Here is a 23473-nt window from a genome sequence, read left to right on the forward strand (position 1 = left end):
AACAATAATGTGGAAGTTTCTTTTATTGGTAAGTTTACTATTTGGGCATAAAACCTTTCAATCTTAGGCTTTGAAAACTTCTTCTGGTTGGCGAATAATAAAAACATAGCATCGCCAAACAGTTGCCAATTTCATGAATTTAGTAGTTCCACAAAAAAGTATTAGACAATGATGATTTGTGGAATCATTTGATCAGGTTTACCAAATATGTAGTCTTGCAATACAGAGTCTTTTAAGGTCCAGAGTGTTTGTGACGTCCAATACCATGACCTCTTCTGTGAGATTGCTATACGTTCAAGCGTTCCAAGAGGCCTAGCTATATTGTAATCAAGTAATCTTCGTGATAAATTTCAAAGTCCAAGAAGCCACCCCAAGTACAGTCGTGAAAGGCAGATTACATGTTCCGGCCTTCATTTAGCTGCGAGGTTGTTTATCCCGTATTGAGCATAGAATATAGGAATTGGTAGACTCCTCTAACAGCTATTACAACTAGGTCATCTGCGTATCCTAAGTGCATTGATCCTGAGATCTCCTAGCGATTCAAGTAGTTCATCTGCTGCAAGTGTCCATAGAAGTAATGACAGGATGCGTTATTGTAGGCAGCCTCTACTAGTGTATAGTTCTAGTGATGTCCCATGGAAGAGGTTTAAGACTTTGTGGTTTGAATTAACCTATAGCATTGGCACAAAAAATTTGGTATCAAACACATGGAACAGCCTGTCCAGTGGTATTTATACAGGTCAGTGAACCTAACCCATTTGACAGTTATGGGAAAAGTATATCACAACTGTGGTAAGTATGCCAGAATGAAAGCCAGGAATAGCAGGCGTGATTACATCATGAGGATGAAATCTTTACTCTCCTTTTTTTCAGAGAAAGGCGCTGGCCTGTCGGAGAAACACGTTCTGGATTCGGCTTACGATCCCAAAAATCAACCGTGCGTTGAGGACTATTTTGATATCTTCTACAGGATACTTGGTGAGTAAGCTGGCTCTATCATATCAATGGGTGTACCACAGGGCTCCATCTTAGGTCCTTTTTTGTTCCTGGCTTACGTTAATGATTTACCATATCTTATTCAAAATAAACATGATATTATACTATTTGCTGACTTTACATCTTTGTTATTTAACAATAAAACGCCAGCGAAAAAGATTCTGTCAGGTTGACGACGACATTGCTGAAGTAGTAAATTGGAAGGTTTAATGTTAATGAAAACAAAATGTATAAGTTTTACACTTCCAAATATAAAACACCAACCAACACCTATAAAAATTAATAATGACAAACTTGATGAAATGACAACATTCCTAGGCATTACATTAGACCTAAGCTGCAATGGGGTGCTCATATAAAAATGTAATCGACTTAGCTCTGCAGTATTTGCGATAATAAAATTAGGCAGCTGACAGATGTTGAAACGGCTAGACTATATTTCAGCTACTTTCATAGTGTCATGTCTTACGGAATTATATTGTGAGGTAGGGCTGCAGATATTGACAACATATTTGTGCTGCAGAAAAGGACAATTCGAGCAGTCTATAAAATGCGTTCAACGGATTCATTGAGAAAAAGTTTAGTGAAATTAATATTATGACAGTACACTGCCAGTACATATGCGAGAACCTCCTATACGCTCATAAACATATTTGCCAATTTAAAAAGAATAGTGATGTACATAATTTCAATACTCGAAACAAACATAAACTCGCAATTCCATCTACTAGGCTCCGTAAAATTGCTAAATCTTTTAAAGTGGATTGTGTTATATTTTATAATTTTTTTCCTTTTAAAAAAAATGTATCGTCATAAATAAATTAACATCTAAGGCTTATTATAATATGAAAGATTATTTAAATGATAAAGATAGTTGGAATTAATGTTCTAAATTTTGTTTATGAATATTGTTATACTCATTTGAATGCTATTGTAACTTTTGTACTTCATCCTGACTTGCACTAAATAACTTAAAAAGTTTTACAGTGAATAAAGATTTTTTTGAATTTGACTTTAATAATACCAAAGAGGATGTAAATACTACGTAAGAAGAGGCGGGACTGCCTAAGTAAAAATTAATATTTATGAGACGTGCAGTCATTTGACATAAGTTTAAAATAGTAGTAATTCATACAATCAAGTGAATCGCTTTTTTCGTAGAGAGTTTCGCTAGGCTGAATAATACTGTTACATAATATTATTCTTCTTGCAATCGAACGTACCTATGCCAAAGCAGTATTATGACTACATAATATATAAATTACCACATGTCGCTGATGAGTTCGAATTTTTTTTAAATACTGATAAATTCATTAGACCTATGTTATTCATTATATTCCATTTTATATTATATTAATTATATATATAATCTGTTAAATTATCGTTTTGCACTTTTCTTACGAATATTATTGTAACTCAAATTATATATTATCTGTAGTAAGAAAGATAACAGTTTATGAAACGGTTAACTGTGTAAGTTATCTGTGCACTGTCAATTTTTTTGTTTTATATTTAGTAAGTAGTAATGTAAATAATAAATAATAAAAGAAATAATATTTGTCTTGTGTTGTAAGTTAGGTGTTTGTTTTTATTCAAAGGCTATTCTTTTATTTCTAGATGGCAATGACGGTGGCTACTTCATGTTAGACGGAAGGACGAACACATTGTCGTTAGTGCGTGAATTGGATCGCAGTGAACACATAAGCCACACGTTGCGCATTGCTGCCAGCAACTCGGAGAGTGCCACTGTCGCGCTGCCAGCTTCTATATTAACTGTCACTGTCAATGTAAGTCATCCTCCTACTGACAGTTCTGACTCCTTCTGGTGTCCTGTTATGTTGCATCTTTTTAATTATTAATATCCTCCTAGAATAGCACTGCCGCGCTGCCAGCTTCTATATTAACTGTCACTGTCAATGTAAGTCATCCTCCTACTGACAGTTCTGACTCCTTCTGGTGTCCTGTTATTTTGCATCTTTTTAATTATTAATATCCTCCTAGAATAGCACCACAGAGTACCTTTGCTTAAACTAGAAATAGAGACTCTCAACTATTAAAATGGGAAGATAGAGCCACCGCCATCTATTAGATGGCGGTGTGTATCTTGTGTGTTTTGATAACTTTTTAACGCTATAGCTACACATGAATTTCATAATTTTTATCAATATAGAAGTAACATTATAATTAATGTGTGATGTGAGTGTCACGTACTTACATTCGCCAACACGCACACAGACAGCTAAATAATGTTGCAAGTATTCACTTGTCTATTCAGACATTTCCCTAAATCAGTAAATTGTAAGAAATACTAGATTATGTGTAATAAGAAAGAAGAAATAAAATATAAATTAAGAATTTAATTAAAATATCACGTATTTAATTATTGTTCCAACAATTTTTGAAGTGTTAGTAAATATTTGTTTAGAATCGTTGTTTTTTGAAACTCTATGAAACGAAAAAGCGAGACGATAGAGGCGCTTTACCGCAGCCATCTTCGATTTAAAAAATGATCCAAAATTCGTTCTTTGCACCCTCCTGAACCTCGGATAAGATATCCATATTGTTGAAATCATAACTTTGCGCGGCGGCCATCTTGGTTTTCAAAAATGATCCCAAATTCGTTCTCTGCACCCTCGAGAACCTCGGATACGATATCCATATTGTTGGAATCATAATTTTGCATGGCGGCCATCTTGGATTACAAAAATGATCCCAAATTCGTTGTCTGCAGCCTCGAGAACCTCGGATACGATATCCATATTGTTGAAATCATAATTTTGCAGTTTCTTCTCTCATACGTCGATAAAGAAGTTTCACTTCAAAAGCATACCGACTTATTGAGAACCTCCTCCTTTTTTGAAGTCGGTTAAAAAGAGTGGCCGTTAATGATCTCACGAGCTCAACTTTTTCCGAACATATGGTAAACTCAGTAATTTGAAAGAATTATTTATAGTGACTATTCAAAGCGCTTAGTTTAAGCCTAATTGAATTAAGATTATTTGACTTTGACTTTGAATACTTATAAACATCATGTGGCGTCGTACATTATAGCCTCCTATCAATATCTACCAATAAACCCAAAAAACTACCCCAGCGGAGGAACTCGGGATATATAGTACATTCATAGCTGGCAACATATTTTTTTAATGGCGTCTGTTTTGTTTACAAAATATTTTGCTGTTTTGACGAATGTATTAGCTTAAATTAAAAGCTGTGAAATAGTATTTAGGTGTGAAATGTGATTTTCTTATCATAATTTTTATTATAAGACGCATTGCAAAACCCTTTCACTGCACAGTAATTCTTTTTTCAATTAAATTTCGCGCACTGATTGTCCTGGAAGCTGACAGAATGACACTGACGCGGCGGGAAACGTATATGGTCATAAACGACCACATCGAAACTGCTTCATTTCGCTATGGCCTACTCACGTACTAAGCGTTATTATTCAAAGCCTATACCTACTATAAGATTATGTTACCTATATGGTTATTAATCTCTGTTTCGAACTTATTATAATTCTATCAAATTAAAATGCTAATATTTGTTGTTACTACTGCGATATTTTGGTAGTTTTTAATTTTGAATAGTTATGCGTGTACTTTATTACCGTTGGGATATAACTAAGATTGTATACCCTGATTGTATACCTACCCCGATTTATCGAACCTATAAAGAATTACGCACATAAATATTTTAAAACCATTATTATAATTAATCCTTAGTTCTTTTTATGCAACACGTTATGGTCACATTGACGTCATAATCTCATTCATAATCAAAACAATGTAAGCAGCGCCCTTAAAGAAGTCTTCACTTCTTAAACTAATCTTAAAGGCATAAAAAGCTTTTATTTCCTCAAAATTGATTCCCTTAGAATTCTTTTTGATGACATTCCTAATATACTAGACTCTACTACCGCTTTGGAAACAAATGGCGCTCTGAGAGAGAAGAAGCGGCGCAAGAAACACTCCCAACTTTCTTTTTTTGCGCTCTTTATAATCAAATATACAATATTGTACTGTCATTGCTATTGCTATAAAATAATCATAATCTAGTCCCAGGCTGTCGGATCACGTAGATATTTAGTTGTGGAGTAGTTAAATTTATTTATAGATAATGCCTGAACAGTGGCTTGGACTTTATTATAAAAGTGTATGTATGTGCCCTGTACTTTCCCCGGGGCGTAAAAAGAATAGGGGAGTCCCAGAGCAATGGGTGTCGTAAGAGGCGACTAAGGGCTTTTTAGAAGTGGGAGAGTCATGCTGCCGTCTTATGACGTCAGCATGACTCGGGCCATAATCGGGCCAGACTCGTCCGGGTTAATTACCATACTCGCACAGAATACCGGCGTGAAGTAGCGGCCTAGTGCCGCTATGTTTCGCATAGGTTAGTGTCGAGGACCGGAGGCCATCCGTTCCCCCCCCCCCCCCCACCCCCAACAAAATATGAGAGCGGTCTTGAAAAAGAAATTACCCCAGGAGGGTACCGGCTCTACCAGAGCCGGAGAATCCCTCCCCGAGCGCTCTCGCTCGGGCTGCCCTTCGTATTCTGGGGAGGGCACAGAACTGCGCATGACCGAGGACAAACGAGGCAGAAACACCATGGCACTCCGCTGCACGCTCAACGTGGACTTTTGCAATATCAGGGGAATTCACTCCAATTTAAACGCTGTCCACCACCACCTTGAGACGGCGCAGCCGGCCTTGTGTTTCCTTACGGAGACGCAGATATCTCGACCTAGCGATACCTCATATTTAACGTACCCCGGGTACAAAATTGAGCACAATTTTTTGCCTCATGCCGGGGTATGTGTGTACGTTAGGGAGGATATTTCGCTGTCGCCGTCTCGGCAATTTTGAGGGTAGGGACCTGTCTACTCTCTGGCTCCGCGTAGATTTAGAGGACCGCGTCCGCATCTATGCGTGTGTCTACAGGTCCCATAGCGGTAATGCAGAAACCGATCATCTCATGGGCTGCGTTCAAGCGGCAATTGACGACGTGCTTGCACAGATTCCCTCCACTGAAATCGTAGTATTGGGTGATTTCAACGGGCAAAATGCTGAATGGCTTGGATCACACCACAGACTACGCGATCTGTGCATAATTTTGCATTGGCGTATGGTCTGTCCCAATTGGTTGAGTCGCCAACGCGGCTCCCGGATGTGGATAGCCACATGCCGTCCTTATTAGATCTTCTGCTGACTACACATCCCGATGGTTATCAGGTCTTTGTCGACGCCCCTCTCGGAACGTCCGACCATTGCCTGGTCAGGAGTGTAGTGCCTATCCGTGCCGATGCGTCAGCAACAACTAGCAGACTACAAGTCAGCAGATTGGGATAGGATGCGTTCCTTTTTTGCATCCTACCCTTGGGGCAAGGTCTGTTTCCCTTCTGACGATCCTAGTGCCAGCGCCGTTGCAGTAGCCGATGTGATACTACAGAGCATGGATATTTTTATACCAAGCTCTGTAGTACCGATCGGTGACAGATCACAGCCCTGGTTCGATGCGTCAGTTAAAGCAGCATCGGACTGCAAAAAACAGGCGTATCGAATTTGGGTTGCGGCGCTGGGCACAAAGGATCCGAACTCCAAAGTTCTTAAGAGGAAATATAACCGTGCCTCCAGATTTTTTAAGCGGCAAATTGCCCGTGCGAAATCGAAGCACGTCATCAAACTCGGCAAGCAGCTTTCCAGTTACCCGACCGGAACACGCAAGTTCTGGTCGTTGTCGAAAGCTGCTCTTGGTAATTTCAACCAGCCGTCCCTGCCGCCGTTGCACATGAGAAATGACACCCTGGCCCATACGGCAAAAGAGAAAGCTGATCTCCTTTGCGCTCTTTTTGCCTCCAACTCGACTCTTGACGACAACGGAAAAACACCGCCGACCATCCCGCGGTGTCAGAGCTCTATGCCTGAGGTACAGTTCAGAGAGAAAACTGTTAGGTGAGCTCTGTCTTCGTTGGACGTCAGGAAGTCGAGCGGGCCGGATGGCATATCTCCAATCGTGCTTAGAACGTGTGCCCCTGAGTTGACGCCGGTGCTAACGCGTTTATTCCGGCACTGTTATTCCAAAGGCGTAGTCCCTGACTCATGGAAGTCAGCCCTTGTCCATCCGATCCAAAAAAAAGGAGACATTTCGGATCCGGCAAACTACAGGCCTATTGCTATTACCTCCCTGCTCTCCAAAATCATGGAGAGCATAATCAGCCGTCAGCTCTTGGTATATCTAGACAGTCACCAGTTGATCAACGACCGACAGTTCGGCTTTCGCCATGGTCGGTCGGCAGGAGATCTTCTGGTATACCTAACACATAGATGGGCGGCGGCTATTGAAATCAAGGGGGAAGGCCTGGCAGTTAGCCTGGATATAGCGAAGGCCTTTGATCGTGTATGGCGCTATGGCGCTCCTCTCAAAACTTCCATCGTTTGGGCTTCCCGAGAGCTTGTGCAAGTTGACCTCCAGCTTCCTCACTGGGTGCAGCATACAGGTCGTTGTCGACGGATACTGCTTGAACCCGAAGCCCGTGAATGCTGGAGTGCCCCAAGGCTGTGTGCTGTCTCCCACGCTGTTTCTTCTGCATATCAATGATATTTGATGATAATGAGATGTCTTCTGTCGAGTCCTCTCTTGAGAAGGTCGCGGAATGGGGAAAATTGAACCTTGTCCCATTTAACCTCCAGAAGACTCAAGTTTGCGCGTTTACCACTAAAAAAACCCCATTTGTCGTATCACCGCTCTTCGAGAACACTTAAAGCCTCGCCTAGTATCGGAATACTGGGTCCCGAAATCTCGAGCGATTGCCAATTTCGTGGCTATCGGGAGGGCAAAGCCAAATTGGGTTCGAAGAAGCTGGGCGTCATCAATAGAGCACGGCAATACTTCAAGCCGGCCCACATTCTAGCGCTCTACAAAGCGCAGTTCCGGCCACACATAGAGATATTGCTGTCATCTCTGGTCTGGCGCACAGCAGTATCAGCTCGATCCATTTGACCGCGTGCAACGCAGAGCAGCTTGAATTGTCAGGGACCCAGTGCTCTGCGAACGGCTGGATCACTTGGCGTTGCGTAGAGACGTCGCTTCATTGTGTGTCTTCTACCGCATTTATCAGGGGGAGTGTTCCGAAGAGCTGTTTAACTGATTCCTTCCGCCGAATTTCACCTTCGCACGACTAGCCACAAGTTAAAATATCATCCCCACCATCTGGATGTGTGGCGGTCCTTCACAGTGCGGTTTTCAAGGAGCTTTCTTCCGCGTACTACAATGCTGTGGAATGAGATTCCTTGTGCGGTTTTTTCGGGACGATACGAAATGGGTATCTTCAAAAAAAAGCGCGTACACCTTCCTTAAAGGCCGGCAACGCTCTTGTGATTCCTCTGGTGTTGCAAGAGAATGTGGGCGGCGGTGATCACTTAACACCAGGTGACCCGTACGCTCGTTTGTCCTCCTATTCCATAAAAAAATACATTTACCCTTAAATCTTTTATGTATCCTTGTTTTTCAGGTCAGAGAAGCGAATCCTCAGCCGTATTTTGAACGGAAGCTGTACACAGCCGGCATATCAACACTAGATTCTATCAACAGGGCTCTGCTTACTGTCTCGGCAAGTGTATTATATTACTACATGAACACACGCAAACACACACACATACTTACATACACTTGCAAGGATAATAAGAACACTTTATTCTAATAATACATTTTATAAAAAAGATAGCTTAAGTAAGTAATCGAGGAGCCATAATACATCCACTCCCACTCAACACCTTAGGGAGGAAGGAATGGCTGAAAAACAAAACTCTATGGAAACATAAATCAATGATTCCATGTCAGGTGAAGCTGAGCCATTTCCTTTTGCCTATTGTTTTATCGCGTACCCTAATTATTTATTTTATTTATGTAATGTTTGTATGGCAAAAAAGAATTTATTTATTTTCTTTATTTATTTACTATTCCAGAAATACCAAGATAGACTTTGAGAGGATATATTTCGCAAACATGTAATATCCCTTCAGCTTTATCCTTTCATAATAATATCTCTCTGGTCTGCTTTGTCAATATTTATCCGTCAGATTGCAAAAAATCACCAAATGCATTTATTAATGAAAATATTAACGATTATCAGGAAAACCTTTTCTTAATGGAGGGTCTTACATATAATAAATATAATAATATCTATGCTATTTTCATTTGTTTGGGTTATATATTCTTTCATTCCTTCCATTTAAATAAATGCTTTGAAGTCATATTGCAATTAGTTTGAAGTACTGATATTATGTCATATAGTATATTCTTAGTTTTCTCTTAGCTATTTATACCATGCGACGAGTGTAGTACACGGTAAAATCCGAATGGGTTTATATTTGTACTTAAATTTAAGTAAATTGTAAAATACATTTTTTGTGTGTAAAATAAAAAAAAAAAAGTTCTCCTATAGTGTAAATATATAATAGTTATTATTATCGCTTCTCAGGTCTTCTTCAGCTCTGGCAAAGCGATTCTATTTTTAACCAGTTTTGTCTATGGGCATTATTTTCGTTATCATATTGTAATAATGCAATACTTACTTTCCTTATTAAGAGATACTTTAATAATATCGCTTCAATTTTTTTCATCCGGTTATCGCATGCTGCATTATAAACGGCTGCGGAATAGGGGTGAAGTTGAATCATTAATTTCAACTACCGCTTTCAAGTCAGGTTGGCCATGTGTTCTAAAGTGCAAGAATTAAACTCTGGTTCCCGAGAAGGACCATTGATTCGAACCTGACAAAGTTTTGTTATTACATTATATGCTTATTTTATCAATAGGTACAACCACACATTTGTATTTTTTACTATTCATCATCATAACCATATCACCCGGAAGACGCCTACTTCTGGACAAAGGCCTCCCCGAAAAATTTCCGACACGATCGGTCCTGCGCTGCCCTCGTCCAACCAATGAATATGTATTTTTATTATTACTAAAGGATAATTTGTAATTTCCAGGCGACACATAGTGAGAACGCGCAAATAACATACACCATCAACATGTCGTCCATGGTGTTTGACCCCAGCCTGACCGCCGTATGGAACACCGCGTTCGTTCTGGTCCCCAGCTCCGGGGTCCTGATCCTCAACATACAACCGACCGCCAGCATGCACGGAATGTTCGAGTTTGATGTCCTAGCTACTGACCCAGGTACTTCTTTATACAACTACTGCTAATAAGGGATATGTGTCACTGTGTCAAGCGTATTATTTTTTTTCGTAAAATACTTATATTTATATATGTCCCAGGAATATGATAAAAACAGTGATTTGGTCAAATCTCGGAAGATGTTAAAATAACAACACGGTTTTATCATTTCTCGAAACAAATATAGTGATTTGACCAAATGCCAGACTTGGTTCCGTGAAATGACAAGGTTTATTTGGTAATACTTAGACATAATTTGTTAAGAATTTAGTATCGTGTCACAGGTGGATGGGGGTGAGACGGGTAGGGGGAGGGAAAGAGATGTCCTCTATCGCCTGACTCACTCCCCCACTCCCATTAAAAGGTATGACACCAGTCTCTTGAATATCAAATTAATGTAACCTAACCTCAAAACAGATACGGCGCCCTTCAGACCGAAACAGTAATGCTCACATATTACTGCTTCACGGCAGAAATAGGCGCCGTTGTGGTACCCATAATCTAGCCGGCTTCCTGTGCAAAGGAGCCACCCACTGGTGATAAATTATTATAATTAATTTAAATTTGATTAATTAATTAATAAAAAATTTGATTAATTAAACAGACAAATATATATCTTTATGTTTTTACAAATTACAAAAATTTACAAATGTTTATGTAGCGGGCGCGTTCGACACCGCCGAGGTGAAGATATACCTGGTCTCATCACAGAACAGGGTGTTCTTTATGTTTATGAACACCCTGGAGCAGATTGAACAGAAGAAGGACTTCGTGAGTAAATAATTAAACTTTTAATGGGACTAAGAATCCAACAGGTGATACTGTATCATGTGGCCATATGTTACGATATGGCCTAAATTAGTAACTTAACATAAGATTTGTTATTTTTTATTTATTTATTTTTATTTTCTTCATTTATACTTTAATAAAAAGCCAATTACATGGACATAAGGTCTGAGAATATCCTCAACGTAATTTTCAGCGTGCATGTTTCCATTTACAAAAACGAGCTCAGTTCGCCTGTTCTTCATAATACCCGCCCATACCATAACTGTTGAGCCGCTGTATGGATGAACTTCCTGAATGCACCTGAGTCTTTCAGTATTTCCGGGCCGACGGTACACTCGCACCCTTCTTGTATCAGGCCTAAACCCGAATCGCGACTCATAGAAAAACATAATTTTACCCCATTGTTCCTGGGTCCATGTTCTGTGTTCTCTACATCATTCATTTCGACCAGCGCGATTTCAGTGACGTATCGGTGGGTACCTAATTGGGCGTCGAGCTCGTAGGCCGTACTCATGCAGTCGATGTCGCACAGTTTGGGGACTTACATAAACACCACTTAAATTTTGTAGCCTCAAACTTATCTCTCGAGCGGTTAACATCGGCTGGCGTCTTGCAGTCAGTTGTATGTACCGGTCTTGCCGAGTGGTTGTACTCCTTTTACGGCCTGAATGCTGTTCAGCCGGTTCCCTTGTAGTATTGTAGCGCTGGCAATGATGACAAATAACACTTCTATCAATGCCAAAATGCCGAGATACCTGAGATTGATTACTTCCCCCTGTAACATCCCTACAGCTCTTTGCATTTCATTTGCCGTCAAATGACGTCGCTCCATGATGTAAAGAATATCTTACAATTCAATTTTGTCGCTAACTTTATATAAATGGTTGGTAATATTATAAAATCAAGACTAAACGTAGCAATAAAAACGCACTTAAATTCAAACAAATTCCCTTTCACTTAATTTTATGTAAAAACAAAACATAATCGAATTTTTTTTTACAACCAGCCAGTATGTCATCAATAACAAAAAAGTTTACATACCTATGCACTTTGAGTGAATAAAGACTTAGAAATTAATTAATATAAATGGTAAATTTAAATAAATGGTAAAACTTTAGATATGTGTACAATAGATTACATATAATGAAACGTCGATATCAACTCACTCAATATTCCACGTGGTAACGCTCTAAAAATGTAGCGAGTTAAAATTATATTCTCTAATACATCGATAAAAATATTACTATAGATTGCAACTGTGCAAACCTGAAATTCTACTGAGTTTTCTTGAAGGACTCATAATTTAACCAACTATGCATTTTCAAGGACTAAGGCACAGTGGATTTTCCAGAAGAAATCCATTGAAATCGCGAAACGCACTTATTCTAGTAGGCTTCATAAGATACATAATAAGCTTTAAGGTTAAATGTATACACTTTTATAATAAAGTCCCAGCCACTGTTCAGGCATTATCTATAAATAAATTTAAATGTTTTATTAAAAAATGGCTCCGTCGTAAATCCTATAACTCCACAGCTGAATATCTAAGTGATCCGACAGCCTGGGACTAGATTATGACTATTTTATAGCAATAGCAATGACAGTACAATATTGTATATTTGATTAAAAAGAGCGCAAAAAAAGAATGCTGAGAGAGAGTCTTGTGCCGCTTCTTCTCTCTCAGAGCGCTATTTGTTTCCGAAGCGGTAGTAGTATCTAGTATATTAGAAATGACATCAAAAAGAATTCTAAATGAATCAGTTCTTTTAACATCTTCCTTAACGTCATAATCCCCTAGTGGTCATGCCGAACGTTTGATTATCTTTATGTAATTTTCTCCAGACACATTTTGATGCTTTGTAAGATATTAATTTAATATCTTTCACAGATCTCAACAACATTCAGCGCTGGTTTCGAGATGACGTGTAACATAGACCAGATAGTCCCCGCTACGGACGACAACGGTATCGCAAGCAATGACGTCACCGAGATTCGGGCCCACTTCATCTACAATAATGTTCCCGTGGAGACTGACTCTATTGAAAAGTAAATGTTTAATCATCATCATCAGCCGGAAGACGTCCACTTCTGGACAAAGGCCTCCCTCAAAGATTGACACGACGATCGGTCCTGCGCAGCCCTCATCCAACGTATTCCGCCGATCTTAACAAGATCGTCGGTCCATCTTATGGATGGCCAACAATGCATCTTCCGGTACGTGGTCGCCATTTGAGGACTTTACTGTCCCAACAGCCTGTCCGTCGAACTATGTGCCCTGCCCACTGCCACTTTAGTTTCGCAATCAATTGGACTATGTCGGTAGCTTTGTTCTCCTACGGATCTTTTCATTTCTGATTCGATCTGGCAAGGAGACTCCAAGCATAGCCCTCTCCATTGCCCTCTGAGCGACCGTGAGCTTTCTCAAATGTAAAAAAAAATATAAGTAAATGTTTGGTTTTGAATTATTATGCATTCGCATTGAAAATATTGAAAGATCATTCACCAGACACTTGGCTTTTTTAGCAAGTAGAATTAGCCACAGATGTCCTTACACGCCTTTCTTTCTTTAAGATTTAATCCCTAAACACGCGCCGTAAATTGTTTGATCTTATTTATATCGAAAATAGTTAAAAATTATATCAATAATACGGAGCTACTCGATAAAATATCTATCATCGTACATTCGAGGTATCCACGTAAAAGTATTCATAATACATTTAGAGATCTCTTATAAAATCAAATTTAGGACTGAACTCCGCAATTATCATAGCTGGTAAAAATTATAACATGCTTGTTACAAAACACTCAAATGTAGATATATTCAATGACTCTCATGGCTCACTTAAGAATAAAATACTAACATACTTTTAAGTCATACTATAAAGTAACTACACTGGCCTGCAAAAGTAAGTATCACACTTTTCAAATTAATTTTTTTTCTTAACTATAGAAGGTAGAGATTTAAGATTTAAAACGTTTTGTTGCAAATTATATAGGCTTTAATTCTTAGAGACTAAAATTATACACCAGTAACATTTTTAACTTAAAAAAGATAAAACAATGAAAATAGACATTTTTAGTTTAGTGTAAAAAAAATCAACTAAAATGTATTACATGTTATTTAATTTTTAATAACTGGTATTGCCTTCTCGAGCTCTAATTACAGCTTCGAGCCGGTTTGGCATACTGAACACTAGGTTTCGGAGCCGATGTTGGGGAATATTCTCCCATTCTTCTACCAGGGCCTGCTTTAGTGACCTGAGGGTAGTAGGTGGTGGTCTGCGATTTCTGACTAGCCTCCCAAGCTCATCCCAGGCGTGTTCAATCGGGTTGAGATCAGGACTTTTTGATGGCCAAGCCATCACGCTGATACCGACCTCCTGAATATACTCTTGTACGATATGAGCCGTGTGTGGCCGGGCATTATCATGCATCAGCATCGATCCATCACCCATATTTGCTAAATACGGCCCTGCATACTCATTGAGAACCTCTTGAGCATATCTTTGCCCAGTGAGGGTGCCATTTTCTATGGCTACTAGCTCTGTGCGACCTTCTGAAGATATGCCAGCCCATACATGTACACTGCCTCCACCGTATTGGACTCTTTCTGAGATGCAGGCTTGAAGGTATCGCTCACCAGGTCGCCTGTAAACACTTCGCCTTCCATCAGAAGTGTAAAGGGAGAATCGAGACTCATCTGCAAACAAAATTCTTGACCATTCTTCTTCATCCCACTGCATGTGTTCACGGGCGTATCACAGTCTCGCTACTCGATGCTGTCTCTCAAGTTTTGGGCCACTCGCTGGTCTTTGGGGTTTCAAATTTCTTCAACTGCATTTTGGTGGCGATTTCTTAACACAGTGGAAATAATATAACGATCTTCTCGGGCACTGGTACACTTGGGTCTGCCATTACAAGGTCTCCTCAGATGGTGTCCAGTCTCTTCGTACCTTCGCTTTACTTTCTGGACCGTTCGTACCGTCACACCCACCATTCTTGCAGTGCGACGCATACTGATGCCTAGTTCCAGAAAAGCCATGATCCTAGCACATTCTTCAACTGAAAGAGGCATGATAAATAAATGTTATGTGCTTTTTAGCATAAATTTTTAAAACAAGACCCAACAATCTTGAAAAAAATTTAAAACAGAAAGAAAAATGTGAATGGTAAAATTGTAATTCGGAAACGTCCACTTTGAAAAAGGAATGGTTTTGTTTTTGAAGTTTTTTTTTTCAGCCAATTCTTAAAAGAAGGTTACCTACTATAAAGTTTTTATGTACAAAATTAAATTCTCTTTGGAGTCCTTTTTATTTCGAAAGTATATCTTGTGAACTTAAAACCTTATCCCAATTTTAAAAGTGTGATACTTACTTTTGAAGGCCAGTGTATAAATCTAGTTACTTAAATTAAATTCCACATTTACATTCATTTGTTCATAGTTATAAAACACTTACTTTAAATTATTATTAGTCAATGCTGTGCATTTCTTTTGTAGAAGTGCTTAATAAATAAATTAATATGCAAAGTGTAGCGACGGTACACATTTTTTTGTAAAGCAATATTTTTAAATACCCTAAGCCCTAAACTATATCAACCACGTTGATACATAGCATTCAATAATCGCGCGTTCATAAGGAACTGTTTGCTCTTAGAATAAGGATTGGTCTCAGCTGCACTCCAAATAAATACTATCTAATAATAATAGCATTTTTATTACGGCAACTATTAGATGCTTGTGTGCGTGGCATCTTGACACTCAATGGCATCTTTCAAATTTTGTAAAATACGCATCGCGTTCTTTTACATTGAAATTAATAAAATACAAAATACTTACTGATGAAATGAAAAAGTTTAATAGAACATGTGGCTCGTCAACGTCACACATTGTTCGAGACTGGCTCGAGTACGCGCACTTGGGCGTAGTATTAGTTGCCGCACTTTGCGACTACGACTGCCGTATCTAGTTTGAGCGCAGCGGAGACCAATCTTTAATCTCAGTGTTTGTCATTATTTTGTTAAATCATCTGTCAGCAATTATTTGTCGCTAAAGTCTTCAATTTTAAATATACATCATAATAGAGCTTCAGTCCATGAGCGGCAATTCTTACCTCCTGTCAGTTGAACCATGCCATTGCCTAATCTTTCATCGCAGGCCTACTATAAAAAAAAAACTAAAAAACAAGATTTTAATCTTTGTTTTTTGTTTGCCACAGTAAATAATTTAATACAATATTTTGGGAACTTAAATACAACTCTTAGTTTTAATTTTTGCGAACCTACATACATCATCTGTGATCCTAAAACTTTTGTTGAAATGGCAAACCATATATATTTGCTAACTGAGCTAACCGTCCACTGGAAGAGCACTTGCACGGAACGCCAGAGGTCTTGAGTCCGAGTCCTGCATAGTTAATAAATTTTTGTTTTCAAATTTTATTTGTGTATTAATCCTAGAAGTGAGGGTTATCACTTTAAAAACAAAACAATTTGTTATATATATTTGTAGTACTGCTCATAATTGTTGATTATTGGATGTCTATGGATGAAAAACTGGACAAAATATAAGATTTTTCAGAAATTTCTGAAACAGTTGCAGTTGTAAGATGTTTTTACCTTTTAAAAATACTTTTCCAAAAAAAAAAAATAAAGGATCGTATTTACTAAATTAGCAAACCATTTCAGACTACGCAGTGACACTCAGCTACTACGGTCGATCCAGTTAATCCTCAGCACAGAAATGCTGGTGCTCCAAGACCTGGTGACAGGAGACAGCCCCACCATCAACAATAACTCAACACTAGTGACGGTGTACGTGCTCGGAGGTCTAGCTGCAGTTTTGGCGTTCATGTGCCTGGTGTTGCTCGTCTCCTTTATCGTGAGGACCAGGGCGTAAGTATGAGAAACGCTCTCTGCTATGGATAATCTACATAATTATTAACCCCCTTATTCATAATGGTTCGCTAACTTAAAACAGCCGCTATGTAGTGTTTTTTCTCATTCTGACTTAGGTCAATAGAAGAAGACAGAGTGAGAATTAGCAATGCTATAAGTTAGCAGACTATTATGAATAAGGGGGTAAATATATACCACATATCACACGACATACTTCGTATATTTTCCGTGTGTGTACTTTGGACTTAGCAATGCCAAAGGGTCAAGACGATCAGAAAGAGGTTAACCGTCGTCATTAACGGCCGTTTTCAATAACCTATCTATCCTTAGTTTAACTTATTAGAGGTAGACAAATCTTACTAGAGAAAGACAAGACTTACATTTCAATAACCAATCGACATAAAGCATTGGAATATAACTATATTGGACATAACTATGTATAGATAAGATCTTGTTATTAAACGATGATGTTTATCTCTTTTTATCTCTAGATACCTTATTGAAAACGGCCGTAAATGCATAAAAACCTTCAAATGAAATACATATGAGTGCTACTCAGTAATGAGGATTACCTACCATTTCGTATAACAACTAAAAGAATACATTGATAGGGTAACCTGATATTTCAACTATCGTAACCCACACATTACCCGCTACCTTAAGAAAACCTTATCTTAAATAATAATTACATCTAATTTCAGATTAAATCGCCAGCTGCAAGCGCTATCGATGACGAAGTACGGTTCCCAGGAGTCAGGGCTGAACCGCGCCGGTCTGGCGGCACCTGGCACTAACAAGCATGCGGCAGAAGGCTCGAACCCAATCTGGAACGAAGCTATCAAAGCACCTGACTTCGATGCTATCAGGTATGACAGAATTTAATACCTGTCTGTTATTTTATAATATTAATTAGTTAATTTATATTATAATAATTGTAAATTTTTGAATATTCAAATCCTTTTCATGTCATTATTAACCGACTTTAAAAAGTATTTTTTTTATGTGTGTTACCTCAGAACTTTCAACTGTGTCAACCCCGATTTTGATAATTATTTTTTTATGTGAAAGCTCGTGCTTCCGCTTGTAATTTGGTCCAGATAATTCACTATAAGTATGTACGCGACAAATTTACGAATAACTCAATTCGCGCCAACCGATTTCGATGATTATTTTTATTTTATTGGAAAGGATATACTTCAAAGGAAGTTTGGCGAGAGTTAGGAAGTTGGTTGTTTAGGTTCTGATTACGGAATCCATGACAAAGTAACGGAACTCTTCAATTCTAAGGAGCAAATTAACGATACTCGGCCGAATCGCTTTTATGCTATCCGGATCTTTGAGTCACATACCGTAACGTCGTTATGTTCAAGTAATTAGTCGAATCCAAAAATAACAGTAACCGTAACTAGAATTAGAAAAATTAATTAGACTGTATAAAAATACACAATTATTTTTATACGTTTTAGTGAATATTTTTATACGTTTTGGAAGTGGTTTGTCGGTTGTTTAAAGCAACTCAATTATATTCGCTGGAAGCTACATTGACACTGAAAACCGAACCGGTAAAACCGGTACCCGCTGCACATAAGCCATGACGCTTCGACTATACTACGCTACGGTTATACAACGTTACCGTCTACCGCCAGTTACCGCAATAATTATGGCATCAATTTACTCCTGAAAGTGATTTGGTTACACTTGGTTATATGTGCGAAAGAAGACCGCCGACAGATCCAGTGATATTGTTTGGTATTGCTAAATTACTGTCATAAATTGTGGCTTCACCTAGGAAGTGCTTTTATTATTGCCATAACTGTTTATTAATCTTTCATATTATTTTATTGTACATGTACAAATAAACGTCATGTTTGATGCGAATATTTTATTAAATAGAGAGGTGGTAGAACCAGTGGAATCTGCTATATTTCTTGGCATTACTCATGATTCCAAATTGCAGTGGGGCCCCCATATTGAAGGATTGGCGAATAGGCTTAGTTCTGCAGCATATGCGGTTAAGAAAATCAGACGGTTAACTGACATAGATACGGCGAGATTAGTATACTTTAGTTATTTTCATAGTATTGTGTATGTCCTATGGTATATTGTTATGGGGCAGTGCGGCCGATATTAATACTATCTTTGTGCTGCAGACGAGGGCTATTCGCGCGATTTATAACCTAGGTCCTAAAGAATCGTTAAGAGAAAAATTTAAAGAAATAAACATTCTGACTGTTGTTCTCAATACATTTTTGATAATGTTTTGTATGTTCATAAGCACATTGAGGAATTTTCTAGAAACTGTGACATTCATAATGTTAACACGAGGAACAAACATAAACTTGTTATGCCTACTACTCGGTTGGGTCGAGTTAGTCTTTTGTTGGGCGATGTATATGCTTCTACAATATGATCCCAGAAAATGTACAAAACAAATGTGTAACGAAATTTAAAAGAATTGTTAAAAAACGTTTGTGTGGGAAAGGTTATTATAGCATAAACGATTTTCTTAATGACACCACGGACTGGGATTAAAGCGAACACCCTCAGGCTCTTTAATTATAAATGTTTATTGTACGATATTACATTGTAATCCATATTTTATACATAAAAAAAAAGCCTGCTGAGTTTCTTGCGCCCATTCTTCTCAGGTCTGAGGCAGTCTCTTTTGAATGGGTGGTAGATTTTGACGTTCAATAAGTGATTATAAATCCTATTTTGAATAAAAATATTTGAATTTGAATTTGAATTTGAATTTATGAATGTAGTTCATTATTTTTTATCACAGATTTGGTTAGGTGACATGTTGCATATTAAATTTTGTTATCTGTCATTTTAAATTTATATCGCAACAATAATAATGTAGTAGCGACAATATTCTATAAAGTTTCGAATTTTTAGAATTTTCAGAAATTATGTAAACAGTACTATGTATATTGTGGTTAAAGGCTACAAAATTTTAAGGTGAAATTTGAATTTAGATAATGAAAACAGGAATTAAATTTAAACTGAATTCGTGTATGCTTACCTCCATATCTCTAAGAAGGTATGTCTTACGATAATATATCCCTATGCTATAAGCTATAGTTATCATAAATTATATATATAGTACTTCACTATCATGACATGTTATTAGCTGCATTTATGATTCGTCGAAATTCAATTCACAGTGAGAGTTCGGACGATTCTGATCTGATCGGAATAGAAGACCTTCCACAGTTCAGCAGGGACTACTTTCCACCTGAAGACACCTCCTCGGACCAGGATATCTTTGCTGATCAGGTATGCTCATACATCCGGGAAAAATAATATTTTAATTAAAATTTCAACATGTGATATGAACTTCCATTTTAAATTATAATAAAATAATATGGCTGTCTGTCTGTCACAAGACGTCACATGCTTAGCTTAGATTCAATTATGATAACAACATCAAAGGTCCATACTGATAAAGAACAGTGGGAGGCTCCTTTGCACAGGATGCCGGCTAGATTATGGGTACCACAACGGCGCCTATTTCTGCCGTGAAGCAGTAATGTGTAAGCATTATTGTGTTTCGGTCTGAAGGGCACCGTAACTAGTGAAATTACCTAAAAGACTTAACATCTTATGTCTCTAGGTGACGACCGAATTTATCCGCTCAGAATTTTTGCGTGTTTCAAGAATCCTGAGCCGCACTGTATTGTGATGGGCAGGGCATATCATACCATCAGCTGAACGTCCTCCTCGTCTAAATAATTTAATAATATTTTCTAATTCTAATAATATTTTCGTAAAAAAAGACCTCTGGTATTTAAAGATGGTTCATACCCTATATCCGGTGAGATGATTGTCGATTCCCGCCCCATAAATGACAAATAATTTTATTTAAAAAATAATTATAAGCTTTAGAAAATATGACATACTTATGATTTTTTAAATTTAAATATATCTGCTATTGGACTTTATATTATAGCTCTATTTAAAGCGTATTACCTATATATACTATAATTTATTATGTTTTTGTATTAAATAAATGAAATAAAACGCTTGATTTCTAATTATATCGTATACTAGCTGACCCGGCAAACGTTGTTTTGCCATATAAAGTATAATTCACGCGATAGTTTTATAAGTAATAAAATATTGCCTATATTATATTATCATATGTACAGGCTGTACATTATTTTGTTCTATTGTCAACAGTTTTTGCGGCGCACGCAAAAATAGGTTTTCGATTTTACATCTTGTGTTACAAAATAGCAATTTTATTACGGATCCCTAATTTTGAAAAAAAAACATAGCCTTCCTCGATAAATGGACTACCCAACACTGAAAGAATCATTCAAATCGGACCAGTAGTACCAGAGATTAGCGCGTTCAAACAAACAAACAAACTTTTTGACTATCCTGGTGATCCCAGATCAGACCAAAGTGAGAGGATGAGTGAAACTCGTGAGCAACTCGCTCACTAGACACTCGCCTGATTTACTGCAACCGACAGGCTCGTGTATAATGAGGAACTTAGCTAACCTGTATCATAATATACTAATACAATATACTTGGATCATTTATGCGTCTGGATAGAGTATGACAGCTGTGAAAACACCGAAAAAAATTGTGCTTAGGACTAACCTTTATTTAGAGCAATCCACGCACACTATAGTGTCATACAAATCGCGGGTGTAAGACGTAGCTTGCCACGCACACTTTGGTATTATTCCTGGCCTATTTTTATCGGTGGTCTAACAGCAAGAGACTATCTAGACGTATTAATTATCTAAGAATGTAATAAACTTACTTGAAACATGCAAAATACATATAAAAATCTATGACTTAGGAACAAACATCAATATTTATCATATACCTAAAGGTTTGCACTTACCAGGATTGAACCGGAATGCCTAGCTTAGTAGGTAAGGTCACTAACCATTGACCTATCTGAGTCGTCATATTATATAGGCGATGTTAATAGAAATCGTATTAAAATTGTCCTGTTTTTGTTTGTTACAGCCACGACAAAGTGTAGCAGCTCACAACAATAACTTCGGTTTGAACGGAAAACCGTTTGGCAATCCTTTAGTAAACAAGCCGTTTAGCCATTAATGTCATTATCCAATAACATCACACACAAATCACGGCTTCTCACTTCCACAAAGTTGGTTGTAGGGAGAGGCAAGATACCGACTTCACTAAATTCACTTAAAAGTAAGAGTGTATCTCATATTTTTGTGACAGGACCTATTTATAGAGGGATCCTATGGGAACAAATTTATTTCTATATTTAAAAGGGCATAACACTGCAGTCCGCCTTCATTCTATAAGCAACAAATATTTGGGGCCCGAATGTACGCTACACTGGCTCACCAGACATTTATAGCAATAGTTAGATACTTCAAGTCATCTTGGCGCGCGGCGCTATGCGTGCGTGACTTGAAGTATCTGTATCTAGTACGCCAAGTTACTAAGTATAGGATTTTACTAAAATAGTGACTCAACGCAAAGGATCATAAGTAGATATATAAATCTTAGTAGATATAGATATGATATTGAGATTCTGTTATATATTCGCAGCAATGTTAACATAATTTAATACTTACCACTGTTTGTAAATATATTATGGTGTCGTATATATTAATTTTTTAATATTAAGAGTATATTTGTAAAAATTAATAATAAACATCTAATTAGCAAACGAGTTTTTTTTTTATTAAATGAAAACCTATTGAAGACGAAAGAGCTTATTAAATAAGTTCCTAAGTTGAACCATGTGAATCTATATTCTATGACGATGTTTGCGTAGTACGTGCTAATTTTTGGAAAGTCTGATCATCTACCAATAGTAGAGCCCGGAGCGAACCGTTAATTAATTCATGTCCTTTACGGAATTAGAAATATAGTTATGGACATGATGAATTCCTACTTCAATTGTGGATTACTAAAGAAGATGTACCTAAATGGAAGGTGGTCTTCTGGATCGATTGTTAGAATAGGGATTCCAGAGCGTTCAATTTTAAAACGTATACTATTTCTTATTTTTATTAATGAGAGTGGTGTAATTTAATAGTAACGCCTCTGTCTACCGGTGGAGGGCCATGGTGCATCAGGTGGGGCTCTTTTTAAACGCAAACATTGGAAGCGAACGATAGAATGAAATTTGCATATAAGAAAAACTTATGGTCATCTCGTGTCATATACAATATATTTCCATTTATTTACAAACTTGATATCAGCCATCAAAGGCCATCTTATTAAGTTAAGTATTTTATTACTTTCGAAGCCATGCGGTTGTAATGGCAGAACAGCAGTGGCAGTCGTTGGCAGGCGGAGATTACATTACCCTACACCCACTGAGTAAATTTAGGTAAGCTTTGATTCCGTAAAATCTGTGGATTGAGAAATGCCAAATGAGATTGCAAAATACACGCGATTTTCTCAATTCATAGTTATTTGTTCAACAAGTGAGCAAAGTTATTTTTTGCTGTGAGTCCAGACTTTAAATCACGAATTGGCGAAGTAGTCTCGAATTGAATCACGACCGTAGCGAGTGATTCTTATATAGACTACTGAGGTAGTGAGTGATTTAAAGGCACGAGACAAAAAAACCAAAAACGCTTATTGCTGCGAGTACACG

The 23473-nt window shown here is 37.7% G+C and overlaps 1 protein-coding gene across 1 annotated transcript; it reads left to right on the forward strand.

Moving 5' to 3' along the window:
- The first annotated feature begins 2870 nt into the window (after positions 1 to 2870).
- On the forward strand, positions 2871 to 22534 carry LOC126974391 (uncharacterized). Its single transcript, XM_050821869.1, has 9 exons — positions 2871 to 2914; positions 8504 to 8602; positions 9990 to 10182; positions 10841 to 10950; positions 12857 to 13014; positions 16654 to 16860; positions 17565 to 17729; positions 20031 to 20142; positions 21853 to 22534. Exons 3-9 carry the CDS (start codon positions 10032 to 10034, stop codon positions 21943 to 21945), a joined length of 996 nt encoding a protein of 331 aa, XP_050677826.1. The 5' UTR covers positions 2871 to 2914; positions 8504 to 8602; positions 9990 to 10031; the 3' UTR covers positions 21946 to 22534.
- The last annotated feature ends 939 nt before the right edge of the window (positions 22535 to 23473 follow it).

Source organism: Leptidea sinapis, chromosome 32 (genome assembly GCF_905404315.1).
Source record: "Leptidea sinapis chromosome 32, ilLepSina1.1, whole genome shotgun sequence".
In the NCBI taxonomy this organism is placed as follows: Eukaryota; Metazoa; Arthropoda; class Insecta; order Lepidoptera; family Pieridae; genus Leptidea; species Leptidea sinapis.